Here is a 19959-nt window from a genome sequence, read left to right as displayed (position 1 = left end):
AACAAGAAGGCACCTGGGAAAGCTTCACCAGCAAGTCCTTCACCTTAACCAAGCTTCTGCGCAGCACTTACATCAAACACACCTTCTTTTTTGAGCTTGATGGGAAAATGCCAGGCACTCATCTTACACTCCTGACTAATCGTAAGCAGAAAGAGCACCCACTTTCTTTAGTTAATAGTGTAGAAGAGACTGTAATGACATGCTTAAATTCCCAGAACTCTTAGCTTTTTAAAGATAACCTAAATGTCTGCCATTATCACTTACTAAAGTCTTTTTTTTTTTTAAGATTTATTCATTTTATTACAGCCAGATATACAGAGGGGAGGAGAGACAGAGAGGAAGATCTTCCGTCCGATGATTCACTCCCCAAGTGAGCCCCAACGGGCCGATGCGCGCCGATCCAAAGCCGGGAACCTGGAACCTCTTCCGGGTCTCCCACGCGGGTGCAGTGTCCCAATGCATTGGGCCGTCCTCGACTGCTTTCCCAGGCCACAAGCAGGGAGCTGGATAGGAAGTGGAGCACCCGGGATTAGAACCGGCGCCCATATGGGATCCCGGGGCTTTCAAGGTGAGGACTTTAGCCGCTAGGCCATGCCGCCGGGCCCCACTTACAAAAGTCTTAAACACAATGAAGCTTATGTTGGTTGAGAAATACAGTTTACATATTTTACTTTTAATTCCATTTTTCATGAACACTTTGGGATTTCCTGTTACACAACTAAAGAGGTGTGGTTTTCAGACATCATTATTTGTCTATTGAATATTCCACTGTTTAAAATTTATTTTATTTTCATTTGAAAGGTAGAAAGCGAGAAAAGAGATCTCCACTCACTGATTTATTCTCCAAGTGCACAAAATAGCTGGGCCAGGCTAAACCCATGAATCCAAAATTCCACCTGAGTCTCCCACATGGCGGGAAGGATCCTGTCTCCTGGGTTGTCCCTTAGCAGAAATGCTAGATTGAGAAGCAGAGTGACACTCGGCCATGCGATGGTGACGTCATGAGGAGCCACATACATTACTGTGCTAAACACCTGTCCCAGTGCTGATTGTAAATCACTGAATGAAGTCTTAAAATTTCCTTTTCTCAGCTGCCTTTGAATGCTCTTTTATGCTCCATTGCATCCTGAAGGTGATAAAGGTCCCCAGGCTCTGTGTCATTTCACAGTTACGATGGACTGATTCCAAGTGAGAGACTTTCAGCAGGTTGTTTCAAACTCCATGCCAAATCCCCAACTTCCCACTCCCAAGCCAACTTCTAGTTTAGAATGAATGCATGCAAGGCAGAGTTCTGGCCTTTGAGATGTAGTCAGAAATCTGCTAGATGACACATCTGGGAAAGACACTGGCTCTGTGACATAAAGTGAGTTTTGGCTGAGGACCAGCCTCTCTATGAATATTCAGCCTCCTTCCTGTCTGGATGGCAGATGAGCTATACAGCAGTAGGATGATAAAAGTAACACTCCCGGAAGGGGGATGCGGAAAGGCGTCACAGCAATGTCACCAATGGCATCACAGCAGCTCCGGGCTGCAAACCTGGAGGCGACACGAGACCCATAAATCCCTTCCTCTCAGCTGCTATTAGGTGTCCAGTTCTTATTACTCTTTAAGGGTTTATTTTATCTATTTGAATGGCAGAGCTACAGAGAGCAACAGAGACAGATCCCCCATCTACTGGCTCACCCTAAAAAGCTGCAATGTCTGGAGCTGTGCCAGGCTGAAGCCAGAACCCTGAAACTTCATCCAGGTCTCCCACACGGATGCAGGCGCCAAAATATTTGGCCAATCTTTTGCAGCCTTCCCAGTGCATCAGCAGGGAGCTGACTGGGAAGTGCAGCAGCCCACAGACCAGTGCTCATACGGGATGCCAGCATCTGAGCAGTTGGCTTAAACTGACACAACACTGGCTGCTCAGATTACTTGCAATTAAAATCCTTCCTAAAATGTTTATCTACTAACAAAGATGCAGGAAAGTATATGCCACTTGCCAGTTTCTTTTCCTTCTTTTTAAAACATTTATTTGAAAGACAGGTAAATGGCCTGCAAAAATATATTAAGTAAAACCAGAAACATGATTTCTACTGTTTTCCAGCAGAAGAAAAACTTTTTGAAAAATTATGACATATGCACAATAATATGCTAAACCTAGCTCAAACTCATCAAGAACATGCAAATTTATGCTAATAGTACTTATTTTGCTCAAGTATTGAATATGTCAGCTTGATTAAAGAGTAACAAAACCTGTTCAGAAGTTTCAAATTTATATCAAGTGTTCTTCAGAGTCCCTGTGCTGATGAAGAACTGGTATTGGTTTCAAAAAAATCTAATGGTTGACTTGACAGCTCCTCTTTTAGTCCTCAGTGCTTAAGAATTACTATTTCAAAAATTCTCTAAAAATCCAATATACTTACCATTCCATTTGTCAAATGTGTAGAAATCAACACCGAGAAATTAAATTACTGCCATTCTTAGAAAAGTTAATTTCAAGCCATGTGCAATAAAAGTGTTAACAAACCTAACACACATGTAAGAACTGAGCTAAAAGCTAGAATGCTACCCCTTGTATTTTATAAGCCTAGTAAAACCTGAGCGAGGTAATTAGCCATCCTAGTGTAACACTGTGTTTTACTGGTTTCCAGGGAGGCTGCTCAGAGCTTGAGCAATAGCCTAATAACATTTTATCACTGTGCAGGCATTCTTGGTCTTCTAGGAGCCCCAGTCAACTAATTTCCTTTAATGACAACTGTACTCTGAATACTAGCATGAAATAGCAAATAATTCTCATTTTTATAATAAATAATCTACATTATAATGTCATAATAGGGATCAGTTGAAATATCTTCAAATGTAGGACCTCAAACTTACAAAACTGGATGCTTCAGGTTTTTGTGTTTTTTTTTAAGATTTATTTGTTTTTATTGGAAAGTCAGATTTAGAGAGACAGATAGATTTTACATCCACTGGTTCACTCCCCAAGTGGTTGGAGCTGAGTGGATCCGAGGCCAGGAGCCAGGAGCTTCTTCTGGGTTTCCCACACGGGTAGAGGGTACCAAGTCTTTGGGCCATCCTTTGCTGCTTTCCCAGGCCACCAGCAGGGAGCTGGATGGGAAGTGGGCCAGCTGGGCACCAACCCAGCAGAGCCCATGTGGGACTCTGGTGCATGTAAGGCGAGAACTTGGACCGCTAGGCTACTGCACCGGGCCCTCGACGCTCGTTTTTGTTTTGTTTTTATGTGTGCTGGGCTAGGTGAGGCTGCAGATGTGTCAGTTTTAAACTGACTGACCTTACCTTTTTGATGACAGCTGGGTAGTTAACTGCACGGCTTCAAAAGCACACATCACCAGCACAAAGGGGATCAGAATCTGTTTAAAAGAACAACAAATGTTGCCATGGTCAATGGGCACTGGAAACACTTTTTGAAGCAAATACTTGAGTTAACAGAAATATTTTCAATTTCTCAAATAACTTGTCTATAAACTAGGGAAGAATAAAAACTGAAATAAAAACATGTCTTAAAGAATAGGGATGAAACAAATTTAAAAGCTGACATTAGTAATACACAGTGTAACAGATAACAAAACTAATACATATTCCAAAGAGAAGACGAACACAACTTTGGTTCTGTTTAACTCATTTTGCTAACAACAATGTTCAAAGGACTTCAAGGGTGAGAGGCAAAGGACATAATTACCAAAAGGTCACACAGTCTGTAACTGATTCACAGACCCGTGAACTCCTCTGATTATTACATGGCTTGGCTGTTTTATTACTGCTTCATTGGTTTGCTTTTAAATAAATACTAACCAACTTCTGATTATACTTATAATAATTTGAAAACAACATAGGGAAATTCATATTGGCTAAAAAATCCATATTAATAGCAAACAATGTTAATATTCTGGCTCTTACTTTCCAATGACTCATTTTTAAAAATATATATAAAAGAGGGTAATATATGAAACATAAGAAATAACGTTCAAGACTCCCTAAGGCCTCTTTCCAGTGAAGGACACATGAACAAACTGAGTTCAGGAGCATGGCCACCTGTGGTCACATCAATCACAGCCATCACAAAAGATTTCTGAGTTGTGATGGAGTTTAAAGTGCTCACATTCTAAGCTGAGTATTCTTTTTTTTTTTTTAACTCTTGTTTTTAATTTAAGGTCCAAAAGTCTTTAATAAACAGATAATAGAATAACCACCACTTAAAAGTGTAAATAGAAATTTAAAAAATGTTTTGAAATAATTCTACAGAGGATTGGACATGAGAAAATGTTGAATAGCTCTGTAACACTTCTTAAACATACATTTGTATCAGTACAGTAAGATTTCAATCCTAGTAAGAAAACACACATCTTGAACAATTTTTACTTACATGATCTTAACAGGATTTTAGGCAGGTATTAACTGCTTTACTTAAACAAATGTATGCTGTCTATACAAAATGTGCCAGGTACTATGACTTAGAGAAACCCAATGACCCTAGGCAAGAAGCACATTTCACCTGCAAGTCTGGAACACAGAACAAGTGGAGCTATGTCACAGTCTCTGTGCTGTGAGCACCCAGCTGGTGCTTAGTACATCACTGAGCACAGCACTCAGCGACGCACAAGGCTCAAGTCATGGAAAATGTGCATTAAAAGATTATGCAAGAACTTAAAATTTTCTTCAAATTTCATTTTCAACGAGTTTTTGGAAGTATTTGTATTTGTTTGTTGAGGGACTGTATTAACTCCAGGCACACAGATCATGAAAAAGGATGATAACATGTTTACAGGTTCAGGAAACTCTGACTGCTAAGAGCAGCCCAGCTTAGATTACAGCTTCCCTGGGGCTTTCATCGTGCTGGGTAGGATTTTCAGCGACAAACGTGAAATCCTTACTCTACTGAGATAAAAGAAGCCAAAAGTAGAGCAACAGGTGTGCTTGCTACTATGGCGAAGCTGCTGCTTGCGACATCCACATAATGTTGGGGGGTCTGGTTCAAGTCCTGGTTCTACTTCCAATCTCAACTTCCTACTAGCGTGCACCTTAGAAGGCAGAAGGTAAAGACTCGGGTGGCGGGGTCCTGTCACCCACTGGATGGGCCCAGACCGAGTTCTAGGTTCCTTACTTCAGCCTGGCCTGGCCTGCCCTCAGCTACTGCCGGCACTGGGCAGACAACCAGCAGGAGCATGACAACCCTTTTCCTCTTACTTTCAAATAAAATAAAAACAAACAAGTAAACAAATTTTTTTTTAAAGACCAAAGCAAAAAAATTAATCCTAGTTCGAGGCACAGAAGGAAAGAATCAACCTCCCGTTCAACAGCAGTATCAACACCAAACTCTTACCATAATTTTAATGCCACACTCACACAGAAAGAACAAAAAAAGATATAAAAAAATTTTAATGCCACACCATGTTATAGAATCTCGATGTCATAATGAGTGCATAATTTTAATCAATCAATACCTTAACAAAAGTAGTAAAACAAAGAACTGACCTTCCACATCATCAGGGCTCCCATCATAAACGGACTAAACACGGTCAGAAAGCAATAGACAGAGGCGAGATCAAAGCTAGCAATCAGAACACAAAGCAAAAGGAGTCAGAATTCACACCACAACTTTAAAAGGATGTTTTGATAAAAAGGATGCTTACATGAACTCTCTGAAATCTACTTCTACTAAAGCAAAGGTATGTATTCTATCAAGGACTATTATGAGACTACTAAAATGAATAAGATAAAATTGTATCCACTAGCATATAACAATCCCCAAACTAAAGGAATCAGCAATAAACTATACAAGAGGTATGGTGATCCCCATTTATGTTAGTTTTCTGGCTTTATAGAGATGTAATTTTCATTTAAAATTACCTGTTAATAGAGGCTATATTTCCAGTTCCAAAAAATGCTGTCACTAAGAAGAAAACCTAAATAGAGTTAAGGAAATGGAAAAAGAATTCACAAGAATTCCATTTTTACCATAATGAAACTTGCTTTCTCATTTAAATATTCATCATGAGTTATTTTAAATAAACTTTTTATCATATCCGTTTGTGAATACATTTTCAAAGAACCAGATGATAGGGCAATGTGCTGAGAACTAGTAATTCTGGATGATCACCCTCACTTGGCTGTCACTGATTCTTTGGGAAGGTTATTTTCCTCTTCTCTAACATGAGTAAGTTGGACTTAAAACAGTGACTAGCCCATTGAAAAGGCTTGATCAAATGTGGGTCGCTTTAGTTTTACACATGCACACAGCAGATAACTACTGAAGAGGAAGCAGCAATCATGGCAGCTTTCAGTGAAAACGGGCCATTTGAGTTAGTGAACTGGGCCTTAAATACATTCATGCATACATTCATTCGATCAACTACCTAACCAATCAACCTACATTGCCTAGTGTATGTCAGAGACAGAGTTAGACACTAAGAATAGAGCACAGTGATTAAGATTTTAATGATATATACAAGTATAGGAGACATTTTGAGGCAAAGTGACACTGGAAAAAATGACATCTTAAGAAACAGTAAATAGATGTGACACAAGCTTAGTGGTTGTTTTTATTGAAGCACAGAGAAATGAGGAAATAAGTTATAGATTGGCGGTATATTAATATAAAGCCTTTATCTTTATCATGGCAACAATTTTAGGAGAGTGGCATAATCAAGAAATAGTAGCAATTGTGATATTTGATTTAGATAGACAAATAACAAGGGGCAAGAAATCCAATTAGGGATTTGGTAGTCATGCCAGGGACATGGAAATCTGAACTGGCAGAGAAGGAAATGGGGAATGAAGGGAGGCAGCAGGACTTTAGAAGTGGGAAAGAAGCAATTAACCCCGAAGGTGTGAGTGGTTAGAGTGTGGTGACAACAGGAAGTAAAGTCTGCCGGAGAGAGTGACTTTGGAGAGAAGTGACAAGGTTTGTGGTCTGGTGACTGTAGTATACACATCGTACCTGAAATCTGGCAAGAGAATTCATCTTAAGTGTTCTCGTTATTCAAAAAAGAACACAGAAAACGACAGCTATGTTGGACAATATGCATATGTTAATTAGCTTGATCGTGATGGTATTTTACAGCATGTAAACACATCAAAACATCAAGTTGTGCACCCTAAATAAATACAAAAGGAACCAGTTCCTATAAATTTCTTGAAGCTGGTTAAATCAGCTTTAGAAAGTGAAACTTTATTCTACCATATTGCCTTTCAAACTTCTAGTAGCTTTCAAAATATTCCCTCTGTTGTGACCCAAAAACCTTTGTGAGACGGCTATTATGTAACATAAACTAGGTACAAAAAATACATAATAAGATAAAAACTCAGAGTAGAGATTCCTTTAAGGGTGAGATGAACTACGTTGGAGTGGAGCGGAGGGGGACTTCACGTTTAGTTCTAATGATGCACCACACATGTGTTCCAATTTGATAAAATATTAGTTGATGAGTGGTAGGGACACACACATACACACCTGTTTATATCATCTTTTATCCTTTTCTATATGTAAAAAAAATTTTTTTTAATGCAGACTCTGGTTGAAAAATAGGTGTTAAATGGCTCTGGGGTGGTAGCACTATGAAATGATAGCAGATATACCTTCCATGACCTTTTACTCCATTAAATGGGAAGTTACAGCTCCTTTAAAAAAAAGATCCCAAGAAAGGATACAAGGAAAATGGCCCTACGGATGTCATCCAAGCACAGCTGTCGAAACTGTGTTATATCCATGGAGTGGGAGAATTGCATATTGGTAACCTGGGAGATAATAAGAAATACATTAATACACAATATCAGTTGGCCACTTTTACAGTCACAGGCAAATTTACAATAGCTGTGTTAACCAAACCAAACCAAATCAAATAGAAAACCTTAACAATAAGTCTTTGCTCGTCGCTTCATTACTTTAATAAAATCTGCTGGGAGGAAAATATGTTGCTAATAAGATACTGAATAGCTAGTGTTAGTTTATGTGCAATAAAACTAAGAACTGGGCTCTTAGGCAAATGTCTCACTTTTAAATCTCTGTATAATTTTTCCCCTTCCAAGCCCCAATTCCCTGAAGTATCCTGATCTTAACATTAAAAGATATAGTCAATATAATGGTCTTCTGTTTCTTTAATCTTCTGTTAATTCTATGTTCAGAGAAACAGTTTAAGATTTGGATTTAGGACACAATCACTAAGATGAAAGAATAAGCATTTTGAATGAGGATGGCCAGAAAGAGAACAACACTGGGAACCTAACTGTCACTGTAAGTTCTGTTTCATAAACTGACTTCTCACAACATTAACGTGTCTGATTAAAATTTTCTGCAGGAGGAAATAAGAGGTCATTGTTCCACTCTATATTCCTTCACTTACATTGATGCTTTTAAAAATGTAATCCTCAGGTAATCACTAAGGTCAACACTACATCTTGCTACAAAACAATGAAATTGCGTTTTCCAGTTTAAACAGGTGGCACAGTGGTTAGACACCCATAATCCATCCTAGAGCATGTGGCTCCAGTTCTCTGCTTCTGACACAGCTTCCTGCTAATCAGCACTAGAGGCAGCAGCGGACGGCTCTGGAACCTGGGTCCCTGTTCTTCAGTTCTGGGCCTCCAGCTTTGGCCTGGCCCGGCCCTGGCTGTAGTGAACACTTGGTGACTAAACAGCTACATGGATGATCTCTCTCTGCCTTCCAAATAAGAATTAAAAAACAGAGCAGAACAACTGTTTCTGTGATAAGTGATGAAAAATTTCCATGCAAATTAATTTGGCTCAATTATTAATGCCAAATAAAATTTGTCAAGAGTCTTTAAACCCTTCAATTTTAAGTAAAAAGAATTTTTCATGAAGTAACAGTGCAACTTCCTTATAGCACAAAGACTGTTTTAATACTCTCAAAGAAATGCAACAATGATTTTGACAAGCTACCTTATGTTTACATGAAATACCAGATTGCTGTAGTGTTTCTTGTTCCATGTGTATCCAGACAAACATCAAACATGACAATACCAATGGGAAGAGAGCTTCGTACCTAAGGATTGGGAGTGGGGGTGGAGGGGAGGATAGAAATACAAAGAAAAAACAATGAATAAGAATGTGAATTTCTAATGAACTCTCTTTAAAATATTTTTGAGAACACTTCTAAGTCAAAGTATTACAAAATTTAAATTTTCTGATTGCCAGAAGAAAGCAGGAAAGGCAAGTAACATTTAACTTTTCAGTCCAATGTTATGATAACAAATCTTGAGATAACAACAGGTTCTAAACAGCAGAGTATTTCGAATCATTTATGAAGTGAATGACAGATACATATAAAAGAGAAACTAACATTTAAAACAAAAGCAAAAAAAAAAAATACTCAGGTAAAACCATGAATACACAATAATAGCTAGATTGGTATTCCCTACTTTCTATTTCTTAATATCACCTGTTTTCCAATAAATGGGTAAAGTGCAAGAACACAAATCTTTCATGAGAAAATAAAAGAGCTAATAAACACATAAAAAGTTTGACACTACAGATAATCCCTGCGGAAATTAAAACAATAGTAAGATATCAAAATCACTAATTGCACTTGCCAATGTATAAGAATAGTGCTGACAAGAATACAACAAAAAAGGAACTCTAATGTACTCTATCTAGGAGTACATACTTCTGAAGAGATATTTAATATTACATATGAAGAACATTGAATATACTCAGGTGTTATAACCAAATAATGTCATTTTTAGGAATTTACCGTGGCAAAATAATCAACCATATGTACTATGATTCCCATTGGACATGTGTGCGTTATCTACAGAAGGGGTAATCAGTAGAGAAGCTGCACTTCCATAGGGGAGTGACTGAATAAGGCACCAAACACCCGAAGGCTGGAGTGCAATATCTGATCCACCACAAAAATAAAACTGAAACATTGGTTCCTGAGCAAAAAGGAGCACTTGGGGGTCAAGAAAGCACCTCTAAATCACTCAGTTTCTGAGATTCAGAAAATCCAAGGATGTGAATAGACCCTATATATGTGAGACACAAAAACAAAGGAAAAATGATCACGACTCAATGCATTCTTTCAAGGCGAATGCTGCCCTATTTTGGAAAAAGTGTTCCAGCTTCTCATGCCAAAGTGCTCTACGATGGCGTTTATTCTGCGTAAACCACCGCTTTGCTTATGTGCAGAATCTGCTAGTTCACAAAATCTCTGAAAAGAATCTGTTGATCTTGTCATGCATGCAAACCCAGCTTACCAACAGAATTTATTCACTAAGTTACTGACTGAATTAGAAGTTAATAAACTAAAGAAACCCTTATTTCCCTTTATGTTTCCCAATTATTAAACCCCGTGACATATAGCACAATTTCTGAGACTATGGGAAAACAGAAGAAACAAAATTCTAATGATTTCTAATGGTGAGTATATTAAAAAAGGACAGAGCAGCACATGTGCTATGGTTAACTCTATTTTAAGACAACAGATACGATGCTAAGACTGAAAGAAAATATTCCGGCACATCATCAGCAACAGAGCTGGTAAATGCTTAATCTCCCGTACACTTCCTGGTAAGCTAGTTTCACAATGACTTAAAAAAATAAAATAAAACCAGATTTAGAATTCCTGTGTCTTGGCCATTCTTTTTTTTTTTTTTTTTTAAAGATTTATTCATTTTTATTACAGCCAGATATACACAGAGGAGGAGAGACACGGGCCGGTGCTGTGCCGATCCAAAGCCGGAAACCTGGAACCTCTTCCGGGTCTCCCACGCGGGTGCAGGGTCCCAATGCATTGGGCTGCCCTCGACTGCTTTCCCAGGCCACAAGCAGGGAGCTGGATGGGAAGTGGAGCAGCCGGGATTAGAACCGGCGCCCATATGGGATCCTGGAATATTCAAGGCGAGGACTTTAGCCACTAGGCCACGCCGCCGGGCCCCTGTCCTGGCCATTCTTGACACTTCAGGTTCACCTCCATGAGCCTTCAACAGCACCAATTTAATGCCCCCCCCTCAAATATTTTCTCTAGTCATTCTTCCTGTCTCACAATTTATAACTGAACTCACACTAACTTAACTGTTTCATTTTGTAATTTTATTACACTATAAAACAAAAGACAGTCCTTTGTTACAGCAATTTACAACTATACTGCATGCCTGTAATGCAGTAATTGGCCTCTCTATATGTCTGTACATGGGAGATATATATTTAAAAAAATACTCACTGGTAACTGAATCAAGATAGCAAATGTATATTTGGAGCAACAGAATCACAATTTTTCAAAAAAATGTTCAGTTATATAGATTCCATAGTCATACAAATATTGCTACATTTTCTTTCACAGATTATATATTTTGTAAAATGTGGTTGAACAAATCAAATAATCTTCTGGGATGTCATGTCTTAATGTAATCAATATTTTGTATGAAGTCTGGGTATCTGAATTAACAAACCAAAGATCAATCAAATGTCACCATGAGCTCAGCGGGAACATAACCAACCCTCGTGAAATCTGGCTCTGCTGGTCTCACCCACTTTCCTCCAGCCCTTGACCCTTCGAACCCTTATCAAATATGTAAAAATTCTCAAAAATAAAATCTATGCAATTAAAAAAAGATACCATAAACTTGCCTACTGATTTATATAGAATACCCCAGGTTGTTTAAATTAGTGACGCTGAGCCATAAAAGGTGGACTATGCTTTACAAAACTGATTTAACACTGAAAATATACACAGCTGAAATGCAGACTACACTGCTCCAAGACACCCTTATGAAGTTTTTACAAAGCTCCATTGTTTCAAATGTTGAATAATATATATCTTAATGAATTCATTATTAAGGTTATATTCAGCATGAATATTCAAATTTTGGCATGAACTTTAATGTTTAAAACTTCCCCAAATGTAATATGTAGACGAAATTCTGTTTTAGTATTACTAAGACTATTAAAAAGTAAGCACTTAAAACATCATTAGACTTATCTCCAATGAAAGGTACAAGATTAGCTCACTTCACACTATGAAAGTTTTCTCACTCAAAATGAAACTTCTGGGGCCCGGCGGCGTGGCCTAGCAGCTAAAGTCCTCGCCTTGAAAGCCCCGGGATCCCATATGGGCGCCGGTTCTAATCCCGGCTGCTCCACTTCCCATCCAGCTCCCTGCTTGTGGCCTGGGAAAGCAGTTGAGGACGGCCCAATGCATTGGGACCCTGCACCCGCGTGGGAAACCCGGAAGAGGTTCCAGGTTTCCGGTTTTGGATTGGCACAGCATCGGCCGTTGCGGCTCACTTGGGGAGTGAATCATCGGACGGAAGATCTTCCTCTCTGTCTCTCCTTCTCTCTCTGTGTATATCTGGCTGTAATAAAAAAATGAATAAATCTTTAAAAAAAATGAAACTTCTATTATCTTTCCTTTTTTCATTTCTTTTTAATGTAGCAAAACAAACCTATTTCTAGGTATGTTTACAATTTTTAATCTATTATACATCCTTTGTTTACTACTTTAGAATTTGGAGGTTCAAAGAAAAGGGCCTACTGATTTGTAAGAATGTGTACTAGTATATATTTCTGACCTTTTTTTAAAAAAAGATTTAGTTATTTGAAAGACAAAGCTATATAGAAAGAGAAAAAAGGAGAGAGTGAGAGAGAGAGAGGGAATCAAATCAAGCTACTGGATTTCTTTCTTTTTCATTTTTTGTTTTGTCTTTGGTAAGAAAATTTAAATCTTAAATAAAAATTATTTATTCTGTGAAAATATTCTGTAAATTTCAAAAATCAAAGAAATATTTGGAATATAATACAAGAGTAAAAATATTACATTCAGAGAATGAATAAATCAAAGTATAGTTTAAAATGCATGAAACAAGAAACAGAAATTTAGACTTAAAATTCCTCCAAAGTGATTCAGAATTTTCCAATATTGTAACAAAATGAAATTCTAGCAACTTCAAGATATATAGACAGACAACAGGCAATACTATAATAAAGGTAAGAAAAACAAAATAGATGTTTTTACAACCATTCGTGAATAGCATATACAGAATAAAAAATAATTTTAATTTATCCCCAAGGTTTTATAGGCATTTTTCATTACCACAAGTTAATAGAGAAAGTGTTGAGATATTATTTAAGATTTGGTACTATAAAATTAAATGTTTGAAAAGTTGATACCCTGTGCTTAGAAGCAGGTAGGTTGACATCAGGGAAAGAAGTATGCTAAACAATCGCTGGAGGAGAATCGGAGAACTCAGCAGGGGCACAACCAACGAAGAGGCTGCAAGGAAACAAAGCGCGGTATCTGTTAGTGCTGGCGGCACCAACAACGCTACCAGCACCGCATTTCTGGCACTCAGGATATGCATAACCTTCAATCACATGAGGCTACATCAGCATTTTTAATTAAAACTACATTTCATAGTTTTAGTTTAAATAACTCAAGTTTTTTTCCAATTCAGCCCAGATCATTCTATATTACCTCCTAAATCAATCATTAATTTGCTAGTGAAATGAAATACATTATGATTCAGCCACTCTTCTCTTAATTAGGCATTTATATTTTAGTTCAAAGGCCACTTATTCAACAGAAGCTGATTTTTCCTAATCCCCTCTCCGTTCTTGTTACGTCACTGGGAAAATCTGGAACTAGGGAAGAATGACTTCACTGGCCATGAGCGCTGCGGTAAGTACAATCTTAATTAAGTGAAGTAATCTTTTCTCCCAGAATAAGAAAACCAGCCCCTGCAGGGGAGGGAGTGGAGGAAGGGTATATGTAGAGGGAGGGCAGGGTAAGTGGCCAATTTCCCTTGACTTTGGAAAGGGCACGTGCATCACTTCCTAACCTTCCTGGGTCTCCAGAGCATGGTGATTCGGGGTGGGAGTGTTTACTAGCTTTTAAGTGTGGGGTCAGTTTGCTATGCCATCTGAGAAGTCTGCTTATCTGAAAAGAGACACTAGTTACTGTGAGGATTCAACATATTTTTTCCTGTAAAACAGTCCCAAGAATACTGCCTGTCACACAGTGCTAAGATAACTGCTAACTACTATTATTATCATTACTACTATTATCATTAAGCTAAATGTAAAGACACTTTTACTCAAAGTCAAGTCACTGCAAGGTTTAAAATGATGTAGATTATACTTTCAGTTTTAATACTCTTACATGAACAGTTTCTGACTTTCTTCAGATGTGAAATTCCAATAATATACCACCATTTGATACATATTTTATCTGGAAGAAATAACTTTTTATTTTATAACACATAACCACTATTTTAAAACAGTTCAAGTAAGACTGCTTCTGTGAAAACGTAAATATTTCCTAGCTTTGCTTTTTATCAATTAGAGGAGTGATAAGGTGAGGAGGGTAAGTAAGAATCCTTTAAATTGCAAACTGTTTCATAAACTATTACCCACTGGGGTCTAGCATGTTTGTAAAACAACACTCATTGGAGCTAGCCCATCTGTCAGTGCTTGGAAGAGATCACTGCAGAAGCTGATGCCTTACAAATGAGGTGACTACTTTATGTCCCACACCATTTGGTAGGTATTACCTAGTACTGAGTTCTACCAATCCCCAGGAGAAAAGTTTTTGTTTAAAATATATACTGGAATTGTAGTACAGTGGATAAAGTTGCATCATACAACTCTGGCATCCAAAATGCCAGCAGTTCAAGTCCTGGCTGTTCCACTTCCGAGTCAGCTCCCTGCTAATGACTTGGGAAAAGTGGCAAAAGATGGCTCAAGTGTTTGGTCCCCTGCTACCCATGTGGGAGATCTGGTGTGTAGGGCAAAACCCTGCTGAATACAAAAGTCAGACATAAAACACAATGACTCAAAAAGGCTAAAAATAAAGCAACAGAACAGCCAAATGGAAGCAGTAAGAAACCCAAGGTTGCAATTTTGACACTGAACAAAGTACACTTTGAATCAAAACCAATAATCAAGACTAAGGACACCTTACATTGTTAATAATCACATTCCACAAGGATGATTTAACAGTTACAAGTATTTCCTCTAAACAACACAGCAGTTGCCTATATAAGACAAAAATTAGAGCAGATACAAAGAAATATATAGAAACTTGCTGATGACAGCACAATCTAACACAATGCTTTCAATGTAAGAGAGGACAATGGGCAAAAAAAAAAAATAGCAAGTAAGAATGGGAAAGAACATAACTTTGTAACAAGAGAGACATTTCTGATGTATGTTACACATTACACTTCTCGAGTATGTAAAGAACATTCCCCTAAGCTGATCATATGCACTATGGCACAGAGAAAAATAAGTAGTTTACACAAAATAAAAAATCATAAACACTCTCAGATACATGAAGGATGAGCATTTGGCATGGCATGTAAGACGCAAGCTAGGATATCTGTATTTCATATTGGAATGACTGACTGGGTTTGAGCCCAGCCTTTGTTTCTAGCTTCCTGTCAATACAGATCCTGGCGGGCAGGAGATGATGGCTCAGACAACCGGGCCTTTGCTCTGCAGGAGGGAGCTCTGGATTGAGCTTCCAGTTTCTGGCTTCAGCTTGGTCCAACACAGCCACTGCAGGCACTGGGGAGTCTGTCTCTGTCTCTCTTCGTCTCTCAAAGACAAATTAATTAACTAATTAAAAATATTTCCACCTGGAAATTAAAGTACCTTCTTAAGCAACTTTAGGTGAAAGGAGAAACATTTAAAGTATGGAATTTCTGAAAAATAATGAATTTATGGAATGCATTCACAGTAGTGCTGCTCAGAGGGAGAGCCACACCTTGGGCAAATAAAAGAAAATGAGAGAACAAAAACAACTGAAATTCAAAAACAAGATTCCAAAAAGTGCTGGAGAAGAAAAAAAACCAATTTATAGAAAACAGTTAATTTATAGAAAATAGTAATTTAATAGATCCCAATTATTTCTTTAAATTTTATTTATTTGATGGTAATTACAGGGTTGACCAGGGCGGGAAGGATTAAGGATAAGGGAAAAGTGGGTGAAATCCTTGCCTCCTAATTCTTTTTTTGTTGTCTCTGAGGGAAGTAGGGAGACAAAGGGGGAAGCCACACCCAGCCTCCCAAATGTCCCAGCACCCAGGGATGGGGAACTGCCACCTGATATCAACACAGGGTCCACTATAGTGCATGTTCCAAGGGTTCTGGTCAAGTGGTTTGGATAGATTTGCAATGCTGTCGAGCTCGCCCATCCAAGGGTGATGCAGTCCTCCCAATGCCCATTGGCTGACGCAGTCAACCTCAAGTCTCCATTCACCCAGATTTTTGCTGTCATCCTCTGTAGGGTAGTGGTCCAATTTGCTCTGTTCTCCTTCTTCAATGGTACCAAAAGGGCTGCCGTATTCTCCATGTGCATCAGGGTCTGTGTCCACAGCTACACCTTTTTTACTCGCAGGCGGGACCAAGAACCGGGACCAGGTGACCTGAGCCTTGTTGGATCCCCCACCCCCGGGGCTCACGAACCTGGCATCTTCTGACCCAAGGCTGGCATGGCTTGCTTTATCTCAGTATCCACTATCACACTGCCCCAGTGTAAACTGGCTGGTGTTGCTGCCTGACCTGCCTCCCAACCTGCACCCTGTCCTGGTTCTTAGATCTACCAGTGGAAATTATAAACTGGCCCAGCCTGGTCTGTCCCCAAATCTGACCCACATGTATGCCAGCAGGTACTGTCACCTGGGATGGTCAGGGCTGCTCCTTGACTTGTTCTTGCATTCACTTGCATGGACTGCATCCCTACAAAGGAGTTTCCCAGGCTCCTCTGTCAGTTCTCTGCCCAATAGAAGATCTCATGCACAACAGTGGGTCCTTGGCCCAGGTCGGCTTTGTCCACCTCTTGACCTGGCGGGGACAGTGGCCTGGCTACACAAGTCCATACCAATTCTGGTTCTTAGCATTGGGTGCTGCAGCCCAGCCACACCTAGTCTGTGCCCAGACACAGCTTTCATGAGGTTCAATGGGAGTCAAGGCCCAGCCCAGCCTGTTCTACACCCACCCTGGTACTCTTAAGTACCAGTGGGTGCTAGAGTGTAGCCCAGTCTGTCGCTCCCCAAGCCCAGTAGAAACCCATGCTGAGGGAGACTATAGCCATGTCCAGCCCAACCTGCTACCCTCAATCCAGCTCCCATGCTCACCGGTGGGAAACCCAACCCAGCTGGGGAGTCCCGTAAGCCCCCCAGCCAGGCCTGTTCATCCAAAGTTCTTGGGCACATCAGCGGAGATTATACTTTCACAGGACCCTACCCATTCTGAACCTGTTCCGGCACTCAGGTTCTGGGAATAGATCCCAATTCTTAAAACAACAACAGCAACAACAACAAACAAATAAGAAATAATGAGAGAAATGCCAAATGCTAACCGAGGGAATTTTAAAAATGAAAAGGAATTATTTCATGTTTCTTAATACAAACAAAGCTAACTATCTAGGAGAAATAGGCATTTCCTTGAGGTAAAGATAGTCTTCTCCAAATGACTCCAGTGGAGATAAAAAGCATACATAGATCAATTCTATGATAAATAGAGAAAGTCACCACCAACAGACGCCAGCTCACACAAAGAAAACGATATACTGTAATCAAGTGTATCTGTGAGTTTATACCAGGAATATAAGAATGGTTCAAACTAGGAAAGCCTATTACTGTTATTCACCGTCTTAGCAAAGATAGCTAGAACAATCTCATTAGCTCTGTAGATGCTGAAAAACTGACCAAACTCCACATCCATTTCTAAGATGTCAGAATAAAACAGGAATGCATGTACTTTAACATGAGAAACGTATACTGCAATGCAAAGCAATTGTAGTACTGATGTCTAATACTATTCCTTTACTAAAATGAACCATGATACTCAGATAATGAACTGATTCTACAACTAAGGCAGGAAGGATACAAGTAGGCTTAAAATACCTTCTTAATATCAGAAAATACTAGTGCTCAAAAATTATGACGCAGAAGTGATAGGCCTGGGATAATTTGATCACTAAGTTACCAATAATAATGAATTTAAATTTTTTGAGAGTAAGAACTCATGAGTCCACATCAGTTTAAAGAGGAAAGTGAATGAATGAGTAGGAAGGAAGGATACAATTTTAGAGAATGCTGACTTGCTGATGTATACAAGAGTGCAGGAAGCAGAAAACCATCGATACGCAGCCATCATTCAAAAGAGTGGATCAGGAAAGAATTATGAATGAACACTAAATCCAGGTACAATTTTAAGAGAACGCTATTTGATGGCCTTAAGATAGGGGACATACCTTCTTACACTAGCTTATTAATAGTTGCATGAGGAGAAAAAGACAAACTACTAAATCTACAATGGAAAAGCCAAACAACACTTTGATGGGGGATGCAAAACTCACCTCAGGAAGGAGGGCCAGATCTGATCTAAGCAGACACAGAATTCGATTAGGTACAACCTCAACTTAAATGCAAGGAAACACCAAACACACACAAATTAACAGTCTGGATATGGGAGTGAGGTGGGGTTAGGGCACAGCAATCTACATTCTTCAAAACGTCAATGTCTTAAAAGACAAAGGAAAAGGCCATATTTTACTTAACCAACCAAAAAAAAAAATGACAAAATAGGTTAAAAATGTTGAATCAACAAAATGTTTTAAAAACTTCTACATTTATCCACATACTTAAAACCCATATGGAAAAGGTCAAGTACGCAAGTCAAAGTTGGTTTCTTGTCATTCCTACAATGTTCTATATCTTGATCTTTCTACAAGTTTTAAAAATGAGATATAATGATAAGTACGCAAAGCCTGTTTTCCTCATTTTACTGTTTCACTGTAGATTGTTCCTTGCCAGCTAGAAACCAGTCGGCATTACAAAGAGGTGGGGATGTGTGGTGTTACAGCCGGGCTACCAGCCACTGTTTTTGTACTTCTAATCTCTGATGTGTCGTCTCCTGCGTATTATCTATCTGCTGCTGTGTGCTACAGATGGAGTTATTTAGCATAACACAAAGACTTCTTATTATATCTCCTAGTCATAATTTTGGGTTTTTCTATGGATTTGAAAACATGACATATGAGAGATCGCCATGGTCACCTGACTGGAATGCTAGCTCCTCTGTCCCCATAAGACAAAACCTCCAAGAGAACAAGACTTGATCTGTCTTTATTTATCTCAGAGAACAGGGCAATGCCAGAGCATAATATTCACTCTACAATTTTCCAATATGAAAGAGCAGTTATTGATACTGTTCATGCAGATAAATGTAATATGTAATTTCATTAAGATAATAAAAAAGGGAAGAAGGCCTGCAGAATTCACATAATGAAATGAAGCTGTGTAATGAAAATTAAATATTATACACACACAAAGACATACACACAGAGGTCTTAAGTTCTTGAAAAATGAACTATTATGAAAAATGTATTATGAAAAAACTATATGTGGATTTCAATTTTTATGTGTCAAAATAAATGTATATTTTACTTCCATTTTCCATGAATATTTTCATTTTTTTAAAGACTGATTGAGAGAGAGAACAGAAGAGAGAGAGAGAGATCTATCATTCTCTGGTGCACACCCCAAACAGCCACAAAGACCAAGGCTAGGCCAGACTGAAGCCAGGGGCCTCAGCCAGGTCTCCTATGTGGGTGCCAGGAGCCCAACTCAGGTCAACTTCTGCAATTATCCCAGGTGCCTTAGCAGGCAGCTTGACTGGAAACAGAGCAGGTGGGACATGAACCATTACCCACAGGAGATGCTGGTATCTGAGTTGGTTGCTTTACCTTCTAGGCCACAATGCTGTTCATTCCACAAACTTTTTGGAGTATCCACATATATAAAATGGTATCAGTTATTTCTCAAGAATAGCTTACACTTACATATTGAACAAAGAGTTTGTAAAATGAATAACCCCAAAATTGAGCACACATATGTCTTATTCCTGTTGCTGCATATTTAAGCCTCTACTAAAGCTTAAAGTGCAATTTAAGAAAAAATACTGTACTTCCCTTCTGCCTCCCTGCTTGT

The 19959-nt window shown here is 38.8% G+C and overlaps 1 protein-coding gene across 1 annotated transcript in view; it reads right to left on the bottom strand.

Annotated features, from left to right (window-relative positions):
- PIGN (phosphatidylinositol glycan anchor biosynthesis class N) overlaps nucleotides 1–19959 on the bottom strand; it is a 97425-nt gene that overhangs the window by 22043 nt on the left and 55423 nt on the right. The window contains exons 21-26 of the mRNA XM_004579455.2: nucleotides 13136–13238; nucleotides 8909–9011; nucleotides 7660–7746; nucleotides 5860–5915; nucleotides 5485–5560; nucleotides 3289–3362 (exon numbers count right to left, since the gene is read on the bottom strand). Coding sequence (XP_004579512.2) covers nucleotides 3289–3362; nucleotides 5485–5560; nucleotides 5860–5915; nucleotides 7660–7746; nucleotides 8909–9011; nucleotides 13136–13238 — 499 coding nt within the window. The remainder of the gene's footprint in view (nucleotides 1–3288; nucleotides 3363–5484; nucleotides 5561–5859; nucleotides 5916–7659; nucleotides 7747–8908; nucleotides 9012–13135; nucleotides 13239–19959) is intronic.

The sequence above is a fragment of the Ochotona princeps genome, chromosome 18, assembly GCF_030435755.1.
Source record: "Ochotona princeps isolate mOchPri1 chromosome 18, mOchPri1.hap1, whole genome shotgun sequence".
Lineage (NCBI taxonomy): Eukaryota > Metazoa > Chordata > Mammalia > Lagomorpha > Ochotonidae > Ochotona > Ochotona princeps.
Note: the sequence above shows the minus strand (reverse complement) of the source record. Positions and strands in the feature narration are given on the sequence as shown.